Here is a 14,240-nt window from a genome sequence, read left to right as displayed (position 1 = left end):
CCAATCATACTAATTATACATTATGCAACAAAGCATATTCAACTGGAACAAACCACCATTTGATTAGCAACAAGCCTAATTAAGGTTTTAAATAGAACTGAACGCTCATGTGATTTTGATATTACTGTGATCTTAGCAGTGTTGCTAAGTAATAAAATGTGTTTTTATAACTGATTAACTCTGTGATGGTCCCATGCTATCATTAAAGTCCCCCTCCACTTAAAAATGTTCAGTGGTCAATGTTTTTTGCTTACGTCAACATGTTTGATGCAGTTTGACACTAGAAATGTGTTTTCATATTCATCTACTGAAAGTGGAAAGAAAATTATAGGTGCTTACTTATGAGCTTGATTTGTGACATCACAACTGGTTTGGAGCAATCCAGTATGCAATTTACACAAGTGTGATGTGGAAACTTGAAGCCTGCAGTGCACAAACACTGAGGATGAATTTTACAGTGAAGTAAGAGACGTCTTATGTCCAGCACATAAAGTTTTGAAATGAACAACATTTACATAATCAGAGTTGTAAGCTAAGGAAGGCATGAATAAGATAAGGATGTAGTGGTGGTAGTAGTATGCGTATGATTTATTGTGAAAGGAGGAGTTAATAATTCAAATCAAAAGATCAGAAATATCAGGATAAATCTTCAGATGAGGGAAGGGATGTATGCATGTTTGTATGGATGCTCTGTAGAGGTGAGAGAATAATGAAATGCCATAAGAAAGTGTCATAAATCCTTTATTGTTTTCAATTGATGGTGTGTGTGATGATATTGGGCAAGTTATAGGGAAATCTTTATTGGCAGATGTTGGAGATAATTGGAGCAGAGGTCCAAATGTGTAATAACAGCGTGGGGAGATGGCAGGTCTGCTTTGAAAGCTACATGTATGTAAATATGTTAGGTAAGATTAAATCTGGATTATAGGTGTGTGGCATATGTGTCTAAAACCTTGTTGGGAAACCTGGAGGTAGAACAAGCACAAGCATTAAGGATATGTAGATTGGCTTTTAGAACAACATTTGTGCCAATGTTGCAGAGAGATATGGGGGAAATGGTGTTGCTGAGTTAAGAAGACAGCCATTGTACAATAGGTGCCATTGAGTCATGCAAAGATCTTTGGTTAGGACATTATTAAGAAGGCTAGTGAAGTGTGTGACAGATCTTAGCCTTCTTTGAATGGGTAAGAGATGAGCATGGGGGAAATTGTAAGATCATTAATTCATACATCAGAAGGAATGACTATGGTTACTTACAGATAAATACAGATGGCTCTAAAGAATCAACGACAGGTATATGGTATATTGACAGAGTGGTAATTGCATCCGATTCAAGGGCAACATTTAATAAGTTTAACATTTTACAACTCTAGGTGCAGAGAGAATGTATTGTTTGAAATAATGCAGTCGTTATTCAGAATTCATCAGATGTGTTAGTTTAAGTTTTGTGTAGGTTATGTTGGAAGTGATGGGAATGAGGAGGCGGACAAAGCAGCAAAAATGGGCTTTGAAGAGTATGAGTGATCACATTAATGTAAATATTACAAAGGTAGGAGCTTAAGTGGCGATTAAGGGACAAAGTAAAGGGTGGTATATAAAAAAAAACATTATTTGGGAGTGCAGGGTCTGGAGGGTGAAATATGAAGGGGAGTTATGTTAAGATTAAGGAATGGTTGTTATAGGTCAAAAATAAATGGAAAGCTTTTAGTAACTTCCCCCTCTGTGCGTGTGTCTAACAACCTTTTAACTGAGTGACCACAGTTGTGATTGACAGTGTAGTTTCATATAAAGTTGTTAATTTCTAAAGGCATTTATCTTTGTTGTAGTGTTTTTTATACTGTGTGTGCATGCTGGATCATTCTTTTTTCCACATGTGAAAAGGTTTTATTGGTATGTTTTTTTTTAGTAATATGAAGAACACTTCAAAGCTGACACCAAGCAGCATACTATATAGCAGTGTGTAATATACACTGAAAGAACTGGAAAATAGAACATACAGGGCTTAGGATGCTGAATAAATATGCAGTGACTTGAGAACATCTCAACATAAGAGAAATTCAAATGTCCATGTCAGAAAAAGCGAGTCAACATATGGCAGTTTGCTGGTTGGATTACTTCCTAATTCAATATGCTAAGTCCATATTGTTTGTGAACAATAGAGTGCTATTAGAGTGGATGGTTTGTTGTGGATAATAAATGGTAAGACCAAACTATACTGTTCAGGGCCTCTGTGTGCATGTGTGTGTGTTGTTCCTGACATACTGTCTGTATAGGTAAGTGGATGGGATAGAAGCTGCACCTTGAATTTTCCTTATCAGTGTTTCAATTCTGTCTATAAAAAAGGGATCAAAGGAAGCCTTGAAAGATGCTTCAGAAGGGAAATGCCATTCCATGCAACACAAAATGTCATTTTGAATCCACAAATAAAAAGTGTGAAGGGGAAATTGGTTTTCCAGATTCTGGTCTTTGTCAGCGTCAGATGCTGAGATGTGAACATTCTGGTGGAGATTGGTCTGCTTAAGGTCAGAGATCAAGATCTTGATGAAGGAACTCAAAACATGTTGCTGTCCCACCTATAACTGTCATCCAACCTGTTCACAGTTACACATGAGGGCTCATAGGCAACATCTTAGCTGTTAAATAACTTAACTTTCTATGTTTGCAAAGTGTCATCTGGTAGCTACTCAGCACACTCACAGTCCAAATTATATACAGCATACTGTATAGCATAAATATTGTGAAATAATACTGCACAGTATATGTTATATGGTAGGGATGAGTTTCTCATTTCCTTCACCACTCTCTCAGGGGGGCTTGAATCTGTGACCTCCTGTCATCACTAAACCAGGATATGACAAGACAAAATGAAACATTCATGATCTCAGTGGGGGAACTGTGCCAAAGCAGATACAAGGAACTATAGACTCAGGAGGACAAATAAGTAATAAGAACAATGCAGACACTAAGAGTAAAAAACTAAACTAAATCAGTTGACAGTATGCACACTCTACATTATATTGAGACATATTACAGTAACATAATTATAGATGCTCTTATGCCATCTAGTGGCACTGACAAATCCATGAATATGTGTACTGGAGGTGTCACATCGCCCATAAGCTGGGCTATGATTGGCTCCTAAAGTTGTGATGACATAGATCATGATGACAGATAAACACCTTTAACCCAGAACTAAGCAGATTTGAAAAGAGAAACTTTCCCTATTCTACAGATAAAGGTACAGTGAAGCTCAAACATCCATATGAATTTCATGAATACAGAACATTATAAAAATTCAAATATGGCTGTGTTGATACTGATACTTACATTTAAGGCACTTGGCTTATCGGATCCAAAGATGTAACAATGAAACAATATGAGTTGCTATACAGTAATTCAACAAATTATGGTCTAAATTATGTCAGTGTACAGTGTTTTAAAGTATTGTTCCAAGTGCCTCTTTTTAACCTCAAGAACCTCACCCTCTAAAGGTCTCTGTACTCTGTAGCCTACTCCTGAAAGTGTCATGAAAATCCTTTTCCTATATTATGTAATAATTGGTAAACTAACATAATTCTCCATATTATGTGACAAAATAAGACAACAATAATAAGACATTTTTCACTGATTTTATTAAAGACATTTTAGACAACTGTTAGACTTCATCTTGAGCTCTACTATCTGAATGTATTGAAATAATTTGGTGACAAGAACTGAAAGGTCATAATAGCTTTTGTTTTCCTAAATAATATCTTTGGCTGTGAAGGGGTCAGCAGGTCAGCAGTGTTGTTAGCATCTGTAGAGCAGGTTGATCCTTTTGACGTCCCAGCCTGACATGCCTCGCCTCTGACCGATCCGGGTGTTGGCGTTGGGGATGGGGGTGATGGTGTCCCTGCCGTTGATGGAGAAGGCTGTTCTTCCGTAGTGCATGATGGAAGAGTAGTCATAAGGAGTGTTCAGGTTGTTGGTGTTCTGCTTGTGGAAGTTGTAGGCCATGGCTCGGTTCATGTTCTGCCAGTTGATCTTGACGTAGCCATCACGGTCGCTCCTGGTCTGCTCGTGCTGGAAGCCCAGAGCGTGGATAATCTCGTGCTGGATGATGCCGTGGTACATGCAGCCCTGCTTGTTGATAGAGAGCACCTGAATGCCTCCTGATCTGCCCAGAGCCGAGAAGCATCCACCTCTGCTCTCGATGCTGAGGAAGTCACGCTCCCTCCCACGGGGGACGAAGCGGATGCAGGTACTGCTGTGGAAGCCTCTCATGGCTCTCTCGATTGTCTGCCTCTCATAACTGCTGAACTGACCACTGATAGCGAAAGGGACCACCACCTGGCCATTACGGGCCTTCCTCCACATGCAGCTCTGGGACCAGCATCGTATGGCGTTTCTGGTTTTGGGAGCCAGCAGGTCTCCTTCCAGCAGTATCTCATCGGTGGCGTTGTTGGACATCAGAATTCTGGTGCCGATGTCAACAGTGTCATCATTCACCTCGTCTTCGATGTCTTCCTCCTGGAGAGGACCTTCTTCACTGATTTCCTCCTCGATAGGATTTGCCTGAGAGAGGCCGAGCAGCAGCAGCAGCAGCAGGCTGACAGAGGGACTCATCTTCATCGTGGGTCTGGTGTCTGTGGAGCTTCTGTGGAGAGCTGCTGTGGAGAGATTCCTTGAAGCTTGATGTCTGACTCAGGTCAGTCCAGGGTCTTTATACTCTCCTCCACAGGTGTGTCTGCAGAGAATTATGGGTTGGGGTCCACACTGTTAGGCCTAAACAAACCTCTGAAGGGAGGACTCCACAGACAAACCTACTTTTTAAACATGGTTTGTTATGTCTGGCCATTATTGATGAACAAGGGTGGGACATGTTTTTCCAAACATTTTATATGGTCGCCAGTTTAAGTCAATGAACATCTTTACTGCTCTATTTATTTGTGTATTTAATTAAATACCATATTTCTTACCTTCATTCAGTTATACTATCAAACATAAATGTTAAATAAAAGGCCACTGAATACATTTTTCGGTCATAGCAGATGTAAGAAAATAAGGCTTTAATCAACATACAACCTCGGATAATGAGCACTGCTTGTTTGAATTATTATTATTATTATTGAAATTTAGTTCCTCCTATTTGATGGTGTTGACTATTTACTGGTGTCAAATCTGACTAATTGTTGGCAGTTAGACGCAGGTAATGGACCAAAAATGGCGCCCCTTCAGTCCAATAAAAATGTCTCAGCTGATGCTGGGTTTACTTCCACACGACGTGGCCTGCTGATTAGGAGCAGTAGTGTTTCCCATGCTGGCCTTGCCCATGAGGTCCTGCCATTGATGTATAAAGAGAACTGGATAAAACATCAGAGGCAGGGCCCTGTTTACTCCTACAAAAGCTGCTCAGTGGTGCTTGACGCTAAAAAAATGTTCTTCCAGGTTCTTCCTCTTCAACTTGCTTCGACACCACTGAGTCCATGGAGCAAGCGCACAAGTGACTTCAGCTAACATTTCACATATATGTTATGATATGATGTGTTTAAAGATTATCTTTTACATTCTGTTTGAATATGAGTTGCTATAATTCAACAAATGATGCTCTAAATTATGTCAGTGTATGGTGTTTTAAAGTATTTTCCCATGTGCCTCTTTTTAACCTCAAGAACCTCACCCTCTAAAGGTCTCTGTACTTCTTAATGTTTAATATTTTCAATTAAAATCAAGTCTGTTTGGTTCAGTTAATGTAAACTCAGTCTGACAAAATGTAAATTGTGACATGATATCATGTGAAATGTAGTTTGTTTGAATTATCAAGCACAAGGTTTATGTCAGACAGTAACTATGTTAGTATAGTGCTCAATATATAATCATTACTTAATCTGATGAATTCATCCAGAGTCTGAGCCTTATCCTGTCATGTGTTTTCTTGTCAGGTTATCCTGCACTGTGTGATTAATTAAAGTACAACAAAAACAAAACAAAACATGATTGAAAAATCCTACTTCACAGGGTACAGTAATACAAATATTTGGCAGGTGGAAAACTGTTACATTGGTACAACTTGTGTGATATGTGTACAGTTTGTTTGTTTTGTTTTGTTCATTTAAATTACCAATTTTTTTACTGATCTGACCTGAGTTGAGTTGAATTGGATTTAATCCTTGCTAGCATTATTTTCACTAACCTCTAGAGGGCAGTACAGAACATTATACAATTCAAATGCGGATGTGTTGATATAGATATTGATATTGATATTGATATTGATATTGATATTGATATTGATATTTAAGGCACTTAGCTTATCAGACCAGAGATGGGACTGTAAATGTGAGAGTGTCATGGAAATAATTTTCCTATAGTATATAATCAGTGGCAAAGATGTATGATCACAGCGATTTGCCATTTTGGTGCTTCAGTACATCAATGAAAAGAGAAAATGAGACATTATTGTCTGTATAGTATGATAAAAATAACACAACAATGATCATTTTTCACTGACTTTATTAAAGACATTTTAGACAACTTTTAGACGTCATCTTACTCTCTATTGTCTGAACATATTGAAAGAATTTGGTGACAAGAACTGAAAGGTCATAATAGCTTTTGTTCTCCTAAATAATATCTTTGGCTGTGAAGGGGTCAGCAGGTCAGCAGTGTTGTTAGCATCTGTAGAGCAGGTTGATCCTTTTGACGTCCCAGCCTGACATGCCTCGCCTCTGACCGATCCGGGTGTTGGCGTTGGGGATGGGGGTGATGGTGTCCCTGCCGTTGATGGAGAAGGCTGTTCTTCCATAGTGCATGATGGAGGAGTAGTCGTAAGGAGTGTTCAGGTTGTTGGTGTTCTGCTTGTGGAAGTTGTAGGCCATGGCTCGGTTCATGTTCTGCCAGTTGATCTTGACGTAGCCATCACGGTCGCTCCTGGTCTGCTCGTGCTGGAAGCCCAGAGCGTGGATAATCTCGTGCTGGATGATGCCGTGGTACATGCAGCCCTGCTTGTTGATAGAGAGCACCTGCATGCCTCCTGATCTGCCCAGAGCCGAGAAGCATCCACCTCTGCTCTCGATGCTGAGGAAGTCACGCTCTCTCCCACGGGGGACGAAGCGGATGCAGGTACTGCTGTGGAAGCCTCTCATGGCTCTCTCGATTGTCTGCCTCTCATAGCTGCTGAACTGACCACTGATAGCGAAAGGGACCACCACCTGGCCATTACGGGCCTTCCTCCACATGCAGCTCTGGGACCAGCATCGTATGGCGTTTCTGGTTTTGGGAGCCAGCAGGTCTCCTTCCAGCAGTGTCTCATCGGTGGCGTTGTTGGACATCAGAATTCTGGTGCCGATGTCAACAGTGTCATCATTCACCTCGTCTTCGATGTCTTCCTCCTGGAGAAGACCTTCTTCACTGATTTCCTCCTCGATAGGATTTGCCTGAGAGAGGCCGAGCAGCAGCAGCAGCAGCAGGCTGACAGAGGGACTCATCTTCATCGTGGGTCTGGTGTCTGTGGAGCTTCTGTGGAGAGCTGCTGTGGAGAGACTCCTTGAAGCTTGATGTCTGACTCAGGTCAGTCCAGGGTCTTTATACTCTCCTCCACAGGTGTGTCTGCAGAGAATTATGGGTTGGGGTCCACACTGTTAGGCCTAAACAAACCTCTGAAGGGAGGACTCCACAGACAAACCTACTTTTTAAACATGGTTTGTTATGTCTGGCCATTATTGATGAACAAGGGTGGGACATGATTTTCCAAACATTTTATATGGTTGTCAGTTTAAGTCAATGAACATCTTTACTGCTCTATTTATTTGTGTATTTAATTAAATACCATATTTCTTACCTTCATTCAGTTATACTATCAAACATAAATGTTAAATAAAATGCCACTGAATACATTTTTCGGTCATAGCAGATGTAAGAAAATAAGGCTTTAATCAACATACAACCTTGTATAATGAGCACTGCTTCGTTGAATTATTATTATTATTATTGAAATTTAGTTTATCCTATATGATGGTGTTGACTATTTACTGGTGTCAAATCTGACTAATTGTTGGCAGTTAGACGCAGGTAATGGACCAAAAATGGCGCCCCTTTAGTCCAATAAAAATGTCTCAGCTGATGCTGGGTTTACTTCCACACGGCGTGGCCTGCTGATTAGGAGCAGTAGTGTTTCCCATGCTGGCCTTGCCCATGAGGTCCTGCCATTGATGTATAAAGAGAACTGGATAAAACATCAGAGGCAGGGCCCTGTTTACTCCTACAAAAGCTGCTCAGTGGTGCTTGACGCTAAAAAAATGTTCTTCCAGGTTCTTCCTCTTCAACTTGCTTCGACACCACTGAGTCCATGGAGCAAGCGCACAAGTGACTTCAGCTAACATTTCACATATATGTTATGATATGATGTGTTTAAAGATTATCTTCTACATTCTGTTTGAATATGAGTTGCTATAATTCAACAAATGATGCTCTAAATTATGTCAGTGTATGGTGTTTTAAAGTATTTTCCCATGTGCCTCTTTTTAACCTCAAGAACCTCACCCTCTAAAGGTCTCTGTACTTCTTAATGTTTAATATTTTCAATTAAAATCAAGTCTGTTTGGTTCAGTTAATGTAAACTCAGTCTGACAAAATGTAAATTGTGACATGATATCATGTGAAATGTAGTTTGTTTGAATTATCAAGCACAAGGTTTATGTCAGACAGTAACTATGTTAGTATAGTGCTCAATATATAATCATTACTTAATCTGATGAATTCATCCAGAGTCTGAGCCTTATCCTGTCATGTGTTTTCTTGTCAGGTTATCCTGCACTGTGTGATTAATTAAAGTACAACAAAAACAAAACAAAACATGATTGAAAAATCCTACTTCACAGGGTACAGTAATACAAATATTTGGCAGGTGGAAAACTGTTACATTGGTACAACTTGTGTGATATGTGTACAGTTTGTTTGTTTTGTTTTGTTCATTTAAATTACCAATTTTTTTACTGATCTGACCTGAGTTGAGTTGAATTGGATTTAATCCTTGCTAGCATTATTTTCACTAACCTCTAGAGGGCAGTACAGAACATTATACAATTCAAATGCGGATGTGTTGATATTGATATTGATATTGATATTGATATTGATATTGATATTTAAGGCACTTAGCTTATCAGACCAGAGATGGGACTGTAAATGTGAGAGTGTCATGGAAATAATTTTCCTATAGTATATAATCAGTGGCAAAGATGTATGATCACAGCGATTTGCCATTTTGGTGCTTCAGTACATCAATGAAAAGAGAAAATGAGACATTATTGTCTGTATAGTATGATAAAAATAACACAACAATGATCATTTTTCACTGACTTTATTAAAGACATTTTAGACAACTTTTAGACGTCATCTTACTCTCTATTGTCTGAACATATTGAAAGAATTTGGTGACAAGAACTGAAAGGTCATAATAGCTTTTGTTTTCCTAAATAATATCTTTGGCTGTGAAGGGGTCAGCAGGTCAGCAGTGTTGTTAGCATCTGTAGAGCAGGTTGATCCTTTTGACGTCCCAGCCTGACATGCCTCGCCTCTGACCGATCCGGGTGTTGGCGTTGGGGATGGGGGTGATGGTGTCCCTGCCGTTGATGGAGAAGGCTGTTCTTCCATAGTGCATGATGGAGGAGTAGTCGTAAGGAGTGTTCAGGTTGTTGGTGTTCTGCTTGTGGAAGTTGTATGCCATGGCTCGGTTCATGTTCTGCCAGTTGATCTTGACGTAGCCATCACGGTCGCTCCTGGTCTGCTCGTGCTGGAAGCCCAGAGCGTGGATAATCTCGTGCTGGATGATGCCGTGGTACATGCAGCCCTGCTTGTTGATAGAGAGCACCTGCATGCCTCCTGATCTGCCCAGAGCCGAGAAGCATCCACCTCTGCTCTCGATGCTGAGGAAGTCACGCTCTCTCCCACGGGGGACGAAGCGGATGCAGGTACTGCTGTGGAAGCCTCTCATGGCTCTCTCGATTGTCTGCCTCTCATAGCTGCTGAACTGACCACTGATAGCGAAAGGGACCACCACCTGGCCATTACGGGCCTTCCTCCACATGCAGCTCTGGGACCAGCATCGTATGGCGTTTCTGGTTTTGGGAGCCAGCAGGTCTCCTTCCAGCAGTGTCTCATCGGTGGCGTTGTTGGACATCAGAATTCTGGTGCCGATGTCAACAGTGTCATCATTCACCTCGTCTTCGATGTCTTCCTCCTGGAGAAGACCTTCTTCACTGATTTCCTCCTCGATAGGATTTGCCTGAGAGAGGCCGAGCAGCAGCAGCAGCAGCAGGCTGACAGAGGGACTCATCTTCATCGTGGGTCTGGTGTCTGTGGAGCTTCTGTGGAGAGCTGCTGTGGAGAGACTCCTTGAAGCTTGATGTCTGACTCAGGTCAGTCCAGGGTCTTTATACTCTCCTCCACAGGTGTGTCTGCAGAGAATTATGGGTTGGGGTCCACACTGTTAGGCCTAAACAAACCTCTGAAGGGAGGACTCCACAGACAAACCTACTTTTTAAACATGGTTTGTTATGTCTGGCCATTATTGATGAACAAGGGTGGGACATGATTTTCCAAACATTTTATATGGTTGTCAGTTTAAGTCAATGAACATCTTTACTGCTCTATTTATTTGTGTATTTAATTAAATACCATATTTCTTACCTTCATTCAGTTATACTATCAAACATAAATGTTAAATAAAATGCCACTGAATACATTTTTCGGTCATAGCAGATGTAAGAAAATAAGGCTTTAATCAACATACAACCTTGTATAATGAGCACTGCTTCTTTGAATTATTATTATTATTATTGAAATTTAGTTTATCCTATATGATGGTGTTGACTATTTACTGGTGTCAAATCTGACTAATTGTTGGCAGTTAGACGCAGGTAATGGACCAAAAATGGCGCCCCTTTAGTCCAATAAAAATGTCTCAGCTGATGCTGGGTTTACTTCCACACGGCGTGGCCTGCTGATTAGGAGCAGTAGTGTTTCCCATGCTGGCCTTGCCCATGAGGTCCTGCCATTGATGTATAAAGAGAACTGGATAAAACATCAGAGGCAGGGCCCTGTTTACTCCTACAAAAGCTGCTCAGTGGTGCTTGACGCTAAAAAAATGTTCTTCCAGGTTCTTCCTCTTCAACTTGCTTCGACACCACTGAGTCCATGGAGCAAGCGCACAAGTGACTTCAGCTAACATTTCACATATATGTTATGATATGATGTGTTTAAAGATTATCTTTTACATTCTGTTTGAATATGAGTTGCTATAATTCAACAAATGATGCTCTAAATTATGTCAGTGTATGGTGTTTTAAAGTATTTTCCCATGTGCCTCTTTTTAACCTCAAGAACCTCACCCTCTAAAGGTCTCTGTACTTCTTAATGTTTAATATTTTCAATTAAAATCAAGTCTGTTTGGTTCAGTTAATGTAAACTCAGTCTGACAAAATGTAAATTGTGACATGATATCATGTGAAATGTAGTTTGTTTGAATTATCAAGCACAAGGCTTATGTCAGACAGTAACTATGTTAGTATAGTGCTCAATATATAATCATTACTTAATCTGATGAATTCATCCAGAGTCTGAGCCTTATCCTGTCATGTGTTTTCTTGTCAGGTTATCCTGCACTGTGTGATTAATTAAAGTACAACAAAAACAAAACAAAACATGATTGAAAAATCCTACTTCACAGGGTACAGTAATACAAATATTTGGCAGGTGGAAAACTGTTACATTGGTACAACTTGTGTGATATGTGTACAGTTTGTTTGTTTTGTTTTGTTCATTTAAATTACCAATTTTTTTACTGATCTGACCTGAGTTGAGTTGAATTGGATTTAATCCTTGCTAGCATTATTTTCACTAACCTCTAGAGGGCAGTACAGAACATTATACAATTCAAATGCGGATGTGTTGATATAGATATTGATATTGATATTGATATTGATATTGATATTGATATTTAAGGCACTTAGCTTATCAGACCAGAGATGGGACTGTAAATGTGAGAGTGTCATGGAAATAATTTTCCTATAGTATATAATCAGTGGCAAAGATGTATGATCACAGCGATTTGCCATTTTGGTGCTTCAGTACATCAATGAAAAGAGAAAATGAGACATTATTGTCTGTATAGTATGATAAAAATAACACAACAATGATCATTTTTCACTGACTTTATTAAAGACATTTTAGACAACTTTTAGACGTCATCTTACTCTCTATTGTCTGAACATATTGAAAGAATTTGGTGACAAGAACTGAAAGGTCATAATAGCTTTTGTTTTCCTAAATAATATCTTTGGCTGTGAAGGGGTCAGCAGGTCAGCAGTGTTGTTAGCATCTGTAGAGCAGGTTGATCCTTTTGACGTCCCAGCCTGACATGCCTCGCCTCTGACCGATCCGGGTGTTGGCGTTGGGGATGGGGGTGATGGTGTCCCTGCCGTTGATGGAGAAGGCTGTTCTTCCATAGTGCATGATGGAGGAGTAGTCGTAAGGAGTGTTCAGGTTGTTGGTGTTCTGCTTGTGGAAGTTGTAGGCCATGGCTCGGTTCATGTTCTGCCAGTTGATCTTGACGTAGCCATCACGGTCGCTCCTGGTCTGCTCGTGCTGGAAGCCCAGAGCGTGGATAATCTCGTGCTGGATGATGCCGTGGTACATGCAGCCCTGCTTGTTGATAGAGAGCACCTGCATGCCTCCTGATCTGCCCAGAGCCGAGAAGCATCCACCTCTGCTCTCGATGCTGAGGAAGTCACGCTCTCTCCCACGGGGGACGAAGCGGATGCAGGTACTGCTGTGGAAGCCTCTCATGGCTCTCTCGATTGTCTGCCTCTCATAGCTGCTGAACTGACCACTGATAGCGAAAGGGACCACCACCTGGCCATTACGGGCCTTCCTCCACATGCAGCTCTGGGACCAGCATCGTATGGCGTTTCTGGTTTTGGGAGCCAGCAGGTCTCCTTCCAGCAGTGTCTCATCGGTGGCGTTGTTGGACATCAGAATTCTGGTGCCGATGTCAACAGTGTCATCATTCACCTCGTCTTCGATGTCTTCCTCCTGGAGAAGACCTTCTTCACTGATTTCCTCCTCGATAGGATTTGCCTGAGAGAGGCCGAGCAGCAGCAGCAGCAGCAGGCTGACAGAGGGACTCATCTTCATCGTGGGTCTGGTGTCTGTGGAGCTTCTGTGGAGAGCTGCTGTGGAGAGACTCCTTGAAGCTTGATGTCTGACTCAGGTCAGTCCAGGGTCTTTATACTCTCCTCCACAGGTGTGTCTGCAGAGAATTATGGGTTGGGGTCCACACTGTTAGGCCTAAACAAACCTCTGAAGGGAGGACTCCACAGACAAACCTACTTTTTAAACATGGTTTGTTATGTCTGGCCATTATTGATGAACAAGGGTGGGACATGATTTTCCAAACATTTTATATGGTTGTCAGTTTAAGTCAATGAACATCTTTACTGCTCTATTTATTTGTGTATTTAATTAAATACCATATTTCTTACCTTCATTCAGTTATACTATCAAACATAAATGTTAAATAAAAGGCCACTGAATACATTTTTCGGTCATAGCAGATGTAAGAAAATAAGGCTTTAATCAACATACAACCTTGTATAATGAGCACTGCTTGTTTGAATTATTATTATTATTATTGAAATTTAGTTTATCCTATTTGATGGTGTTGACTATTTACTGGTGTCAAATCTGACTAACTGTTGGCAGTTAGACGCAGGCAATGGACCAAAAATGGCGCCCCTTTAGTCCAATAAAAATGTCTCAGCTGATGCTGGGTTTACTTCCACACGACGTGGCCTGCTGATTAGGAGCAGTAGTGTTTCCCATGCTGGCCTTGCCCATGAGGTCCTGCCATTGATGTATAAAGAGAACTGGATAAAACATCAGAGGCAGGGCCCTGTTTACTCCTACAAAAGCTGCTCAGTGGTGCTTGACGCTAAAAAAATGTTCTTCCAGGTTCTTCCTCTTCAACTTGCTTCGACACCACTGAGTCCATGGAGCAAGCGCACAAGTGACTTCAGCTAACATTTCACATATATGTTATGATATGATGTGTTTAAAGATTATCTTTTACATTCTGTTTGAATATGAGTTGCTATAATTCAACAAATGATGCTCTAAATTATGTCAGTGTATGGTGTTTTAAAGTATTTTCCCATGTGCCTCTTTTTAACCTCAAGAACCTCACCCTCTAAAGGTCTCTGTACTTCTTA

The 14,240-nt window shown here is 40.7% G+C and overlaps 4 protein-coding genes across 4 annotated transcripts; all 4 read right to left on the bottom strand.

The window, feature by feature from the left end:
- Positions 1-3,789: 3,789 nt before the first annotated feature.
- On the bottom strand, positions 3,790-4,611 carry LOC128361060 (high choriolytic enzyme 1-like). Its single transcript, XM_053321627.1, has one exon. The coding sequence runs from the start codon at positions 4,609-4,611 to the stop codon at positions 3,790-3,792; it is 822 nt and encodes a 273-aa protein (XP_053177602.1).
- A 2,036-nt stretch (positions 4,612-6,647) lies between these two features.
- Positions 6,648-7,469, bottom strand: LOC128361050 (high choriolytic enzyme 1-like). The gene has a single exon (XM_053321617.1). The coding sequence runs from the start codon at positions 7,467-7,469 to the stop codon at positions 6,648-6,650; it is 822 nt and encodes a 273-aa protein (XP_053177592.1).
- Positions 7,470-9,493: 2,024 nt separating this feature from the next.
- On the bottom strand, positions 9,494-10,315 carry LOC128361044 (high choriolytic enzyme 1-like). The gene has a single exon (XM_053321603.1). The coding sequence runs from the start codon at positions 10,313-10,315 to the stop codon at positions 9,494-9,496; it is 822 nt and encodes a 273-aa protein (XP_053177578.1).
- Positions 10,316-12,345: 2,030 nt separating this feature from the next.
- Positions 12,346-13,167, bottom strand: LOC128361028 (high choriolytic enzyme 1-like). The gene has a single exon (XM_053321596.1). It carries the CDS (start codon positions 13,165-13,167, stop codon positions 12,346-12,348), a length of 822 nt encoding a protein of 273 aa, XP_053177571.1.
- Positions 13,168-14,240: the final 1,073 nt, after the last annotated feature.

Source organism: Scomber japonicus, chromosome 1 (genome assembly GCF_027409825.1).
Source record: "Scomber japonicus isolate fScoJap1 chromosome 1, fScoJap1.pri, whole genome shotgun sequence".
NCBI lineage: Eukaryota > Metazoa > Chordata > Actinopteri > Scombriformes > Scombridae > Scomber > Scomber japonicus.
Note: the sequence above shows the minus strand (reverse complement) of the source record. Positions and strands in the feature narration are given on the sequence as shown.